The sequence below is a fragment of the Equus asinus genome, chromosome 22, assembly GCF_041296235.1.
Source record: "Equus asinus isolate D_3611 breed Donkey chromosome 22, EquAss-T2T_v2, whole genome shotgun sequence".
NCBI classification, from domain to species: domain Eukaryota; kingdom Metazoa; phylum Chordata; class Mammalia; order Perissodactyla; family Equidae; genus Equus; species Equus asinus.
This window is the reverse complement of record NC_091811.1, coordinates 39,962,534-39,968,533: the sequence shown is the minus strand read 5'-3', so window position 1 is coordinate 39,968,533 and position 6,000 is coordinate 39,962,534. Positions and strand designations below refer to the sequence as shown.

Below are 6,000 nucleotides of genomic sequence, written 5' to 3'. Positions count from 1 at the left end.
TGAGGAAGATTAGCCCTGAGCTAACTGTGGCCAATCCTCCTCTTTTTGCTGAGGAAGACTGGCCCTGAGCTAACATCCATGCCCATCTTCCTTGACGTTACTTGACGTTATATGTGGGACGCCTACCACGGCATGGCTTGCCAAGCGGTGCCATGTCCACACCTGAGATCTGAACTGGTGAACCCCGGGCTGCAGAAAAGCAGAACTTGCGAACTTAACCGCTGTGCCACCGGGCAGTCCCAATTTTTCTTATATTGCAAAATTGAAGAGAGAGAGAAAGTGAGAATACAAGCTACAGTAAACGGTGGTGTATGTACGCATACATATCTTGTAGGAAGAGCATCCAGTCAAATAATGGAGGTTCATTCTCTCAGTCCGCCTCCCTGCAAGTTTTCCTTGTGTATCCACCAGTGGTGTTCAGGATGCGCCTTGCATCCCTTACACCCAAATCCTAAAAGAAGAGAGTCGAGAGTGATGTGGAAGGGATGACAACACGGAGATGGAATCGATTCTTTCACCTTTCAAAGGAAGGAGAAGTGGTTGGTGAGCTCCCTGGGAAGAATGGAAAATCAGAGGGAAGAGCAGAGTGAGAAAGCTGTGGCTTGTGAGCAGCAGAGTTCAGAGTCTAACTCCTGTTGCCTTATCAGCCTCTGATTGTACGTGGGGAGAGAGCTGATAACATGAACCGAGTACAGAGCTGGAGAACTGGAGCGCTTTGGCTACTTTACACTGACCTGGAAAATGTCAGGATAAATTACGGGGGGGGGGGGGGGGGGGAGGGGCGTTGGCAATTGTAGTCCTTTTAGAAGTCTCAACGCTTATGGCTATTGAGTTGTTTTTTCCCCCCATCGTCGAGTTGTCACCAATTCACTGAGAAAGGATGCCTTGTGAATAGGGGAGAGGGCTGGGGCAAGGATTCGAGGACCAGGATCTTAAAATGAGACAAGTATCTGCCCACATCACCGTTTAAAAGATGTTGATGCTCCAGACCTTTGTGGGAAATGATCTCAGAGCGACTGTTAACCTTCCCCAAAGATGCATTTTTTTTTTTAATTAACATAGGTAGCATCCTCTTTAGAAGACAGAATCCGGCTCGGCTGCCAGCCCTCTCGCCGGTTGGCGGAGGCCAGGAGGCGCGCGTGGGGTCGCCCCCGGCGCCGCAGCCCCACTGGCGGGCACGAATCCCGCCCGCGCCGGGCGCTCCTTCAGAGCCCCCTAGGCGCGCGCACGGCCGGGACGCGCGCTCCCGCCCCTCGCGAGCGCGCGCCCTCCCGGGCGCCCCCGCCCCCCGCGCCGGGCCTCGGCGCCCCCGCCCTGCCCGCGCGCCCGCAGCCCCAGCGGCGCTCAGCTGACCGGCCGGCGCCTGGCGCCAGGCGCGGCCTCTCGCGCCGACACTCCCCCTGCGCGCCCCTCCCCCTCGGGCCCGGAGCGGGACGCCCTGGGCGCGAGCCCGCGGCCGCTTCCCCAGCGCCGAGCTCGGCGCGAGGCCGCGGTGACGAGCGGCGGCTGCGCGGCCATGGGCGCGCCGGTGTCGCCCTAGGACGGGCGCGCAGAGAGCGCAGCTGGAGGGCCGCCTCGGCAGGCAGCCTCCTCGAGCGGCGGCGGCGGCGGGCGCAGCGCGGCCGGGATGAGCGGCAGCGGCGCGGCGCCCGGCCCGGGCTCGGGCTCCTCCCCGGCCGCCTGCCGCTTCGCGCACTACTTCGTGCTGTGCGGGATCGATGCGGACAGCGGGCTGGAGCCCGACGAGCTGGCGGGTAAGGCCGGGCTTGGGCGGCGCGGGGGTGCCCGCAGGGACGCACGGCGCGGGCTCCAGACAAAGTCGGCTCCCGGCGGCGTCCGCTCCGCGGCCGGCCGGGCGCTCGGGCGGCGATTTAATGACATTGTTATTTATGCCGCGTGCAGGGTGCGCTGCTGAGCCCGCGGGCGCCGCGCCTCGGATGGCGCCCGCCGGGGGCTCTCGGCTCCCCGCGCGGGGTTATTAATAACGGGCGCGGGGGTAGGGACGCGGGCGGCCCCCTCGCCTGCAGCTGCACGCGGAGGCGGCCGTGAGTCACCGGGCGCGTGGACTCCCGGCCTTAGCTGCGATCCTCTGTGTCCCCCCCCTCCGCCCCGGCTGCGAAGTTTCAGCCCTGGCACGTGACGCGGCGCTCAGGCCCCCTCCAGGGAGGGGGCGTCCGGGACCCCTGGGCTATGGATTCGCGCCCAGCCTGGCGCCAGTGGCCCCGCCGGGCGAGCGCGGGGCGGGAGGCTAGTTGGACTTCATCCTTGCCTGTTCCCGGTCTGCGCCGCCTCCCGCCTCGGGTGCTGCGATGCCGCAGGTCGAGTCACCTTTTGGAATCTAGTCGATTTGGCAGTGTCACGGGAGCTGGCGGGGACCTTTGAACGCCCAGGGACTCGGCACGACGCTTTGTTGACCCTGCCTCCACTGTTCCCGAGTTGAAGGAGTTGGATATTTTCCCCTCGGTTGGGCGCACCGTGTGTTACTGCCTGGGTTTTGCTGGAGGGGCACCGGTCCTTCCTCTTGACTCATTGGATGGCGCAGTGCAGGGCTGAGCTGGGGAACCGACGCCGGGAATAGGGGCCGTTAAAGGATGATGGGTGGGGGGAGAGATGAGTACTCAGTCGAGACGAGGCCGGGGGAGAAACGACTCATTGCATTTTTCACGCTTGTTTCTTTCTACTGGCCTTGGGATCGGAATCTTGATTTTTTTTTAAATGGGTGAGACAAGTGACATCTACCGCCTGAACTTTATCTGTGTCAGTGTTAAACACTTAGGTCATAGCCTTTCAAAACAGCTTCTTTTGGACATAGCATTCCTTATTGATTGCACCAATGTGGATTTTTTTTCTTTTCCATTTGGGAGACTGAGAAGAATATATTAAATAATAAACAATAGTAAACAAAACTGCTCAGCCTTAAATACAGTACCCATCAACCCACATCGTAGCTGAGTATTTTTATTAAGTAAATTTTGCAGTAAAATATTTTCAACACAGCCTGGAAGTCTAGTTTTAAACATTTTTTGGAAAAGAGGGGCAAGTACCGATTTTTCTGTATGTGTAATTATGTAATCATGTTGTTTCTTCAACTAAGATTTCATGTCCATGTTAAGAATGGCTTTGTTAAGGAATATGAAGTTAGAAAAAATGTCTGCAGAGGGATTTGGAGAGATTCCTCTTTGGGCATTGGTGGAGAGAGGGATTATTTTGTTTTTCTAGAATCCCTTCTTCCCTTAACATCCTAAACATTTGTGGCACTTGGTCACTCGGAGGCCTTCTGTCAGCGGTGACTGATGAGTGAAAAAGCCTGTTTTTGTCTTCTCCATCTCAAGTCTTTATGCCTAGTAAAGCTAAACCAACGCTTGTAGGTGTCCCCTGGGACTCTTTAGGTGCAATGCAAGTGGCTTTAACAAAATTAAACAGTAAAAAATTAATTTTCAATGCGTTTTTTAGAAACAAACTGGCTTCTCTTTTTGTGTACTGTGTGTGAGTGTGGGTAATTATTTGGGATTTCTCCTCTTCGTAGTACTTGGTGTCTTGAGGTAACAACCAATTTTGCCTGTTAGTATTTCAGTATCTTTCATTCAGTAGTTTTGCAAGTCTCTATGTGTGGTAGGAGAGTGCATAGTTTGCACAGATAACAACAAAGAAGCCATGTGGCTGGAGCTGACTTAGGGGGAGAGTAGTAGATATGATCATAGAGGAAGGGTAGGGGAGGTTGTGTAGGGCCTCATAGACAATTGTTAGACTTTCACTTGAGATGGGAAACCACTGGGTGGTTTTCAACAGTGTGATGACAAGATCTGAGGTCCCCTTCTAAAATGATCGCTGTGGCCGCCATGTTGACTAGACTGTATCAGGGGCGAGAATGGAGGCAGACCAGTTAGAGGCCCTTTCATTTGAGGTGAGAGATGTTGGTGTCTTGGATGAAGGCGGTGACAGTGAAGTGGTGAGAAGCTGGATGTATTTTGAAGGTAGAGCCAGCAGGACTTGCTGATGAGTTGGATATGGTATTCATAGTCAAAGAAAGTGATCGAGGATAACTCCGAGATTTTTGGCCTAAATAATGGTAAACTTCTTTATTTACTGACATGGGAAGACTGATGGAGAAGCAGGCTGGAGAAGATTAGGTCACTTTTGGACATGTTAAGTTTGAGGTGCCCATTTGACATTCAAATGGAGGCATCAAGTAGGCAAGACATCTCCCAGGGGTCTAAATTTATATTTAGATATAAGTTTACAGCCGTGAAATTGGGTGATATCACCCAGAGAGGGAGTGTACCTGGAAAGGAGAAGAGGTTCAAGGATTGAGTCCTGGAGACGCTCCAACATTTAGAGGTGGGAGGATGAGGAGGAGACAACCAAGGAGGTTAAGGAGTATGGTGCGTGAGCTGAGAGGAAAGCAGGAGAATGTACTGTCATGTTCCCAACTAACGATCTGCTTGACTGTTTGCATAGAGCTACGTTTGGGATCAGGAAACAAGGCCGGTGAGTTAGGCAAATTAGTCAGAAGGTTGTTTCTGTTTTGCTGCATTAATTTCAAAGTTTATGATAGTTAAGTTTCTATGTTACTTCTCTGGAACCGATTTATTTTTATCACAGTTTCTTAGCAAGTTGTCACCCTGCTTGTAGAAGGTCTTAATTGACTTCTATTAAACAAATTCTACCAATTGCTTTATAGACTTCTTAACATGTACGTGTTCTTAGAATTCACACTTTGCAGGTGGTGGGACATTGAAATCAAATTGAGGACACAAACCATACGGTGGAGTAATAATTAGACTTAAGACTTTATGATAAAGTTATCAAGGCTTTAGATTGTTTTTTAGACACTTCTCCCAGTAAAGCCCAGCTTTACCAAAATGAGAAAGACTTCTTTTATCGCAAATAGGTCTTTTAACAGCAGAAAATAATTTAAATATATATGAGTAAAAATATATTTTAAAATGAAAGACCTAACAATTTTATTCACACACACAGAGATATACTGGTATTACTATTGTCATTTGTCTCCCACATCTTAGCTATTGTGCTCTCCTACTCACTGTATATTGTCAAGATGCACTTTATCCATAAACAAAAATGTCCTTTAAATGTTAAAGCAGGAATGTTTAAGTTTCCTTTAAATGTTAAAGATAAGAAAAAGGTTTTCAGTTGGATTCTTTAGTGCGTAAAGAAGAAAGGAGGTGTAAATAGAAGTAGGTTGGAATTTGTTGACATGAGGAAGGCAGATGTCATTTTGAAATTTTCTTTTATGGCTTTCATTTCCTCTAAGAGCTAGTTGTAGGAACTTATGTATCTTGATTTACAGCAACAAATCTTTTAGGCCATGGAAAAATGAAGGACGTAATTAGACCTTTAATTAAGTAACGTAAATATGCAAGCCCCCAAGAGGAAAGGGTCTTTCTCTTTCATAGTACCTTATACATCATATATACTGTTTAAGAAGTGAATGAATATAAAATTTACATGTAAGTCTACAAATTGTGTGATGACCAGAATATTCTTAAAGCGTTCCCATGGCAGCCGTGATTCAGTCCTGCTGATAGCTGTTGAAGTCTGATGGGTGAGATCCCTGCCTCAGGCCTTTGTTTAGATCTCTTCCTAGGTGCACCTAGCTATTTTTAGCTTTGGTTGTCTTGGGTGTGGTTTCCAGAAGAGCTTAGAGGCAGTGGAGACCATGGTCTAAATTCAGATATAAAATTTAGTTGAGACTGATGGAAGTGTTCTGGAAGGGACCTTAGACATCATTTACAGTGAAGAGATCAAGGCCGAGAGATCAAGTTGCCCTCTCAGAGAGCACATTTGACCAACAGCAGACAGCAGAGTCAAGAGCCCAGCTATTCTGGGACACTATCCTCCGTAGTTATTTTATTTAAGCTCAGAAAAAAGATGAGCTTGACTTATTCCAGACTGCATGTCATAGTCAACACTGTGCTAAAGTATGTCTTTGAGAAACAATGGCCAGGGGCTGACCCGGCCCCGTGGCTGAGTGGTTAA

At 50.0% G+C, this 6,000-nt stretch overlaps 1 protein-coding gene across 6 annotated transcripts in view; it reads left to right on the top strand.

Moving 5' to 3' along the window:
• Positions 1-1,478: 1,478 nt before the first annotated feature.
• Positions 1,479-6,000, top strand: part of DENND5B (DENN domain containing 5B) — a 178,852-nt gene continuing 174,330 nt past the window's right edge. For all 6 annotated transcript variants that reach the window (XM_044775300.2, XM_070493947.1, XM_044775299.2 and 3 more), the window contains exon 1: positions 1,479-1,754. In XM_044775300.2, coding sequence (XP_044631235.2) covers positions 1,628-1,754 — 127 coding nt within the window. In that variant the 5' untranslated portion in view covers positions 1,479-1,627. The remainder of the gene's footprint in view (positions 1,755-6,000) is intronic.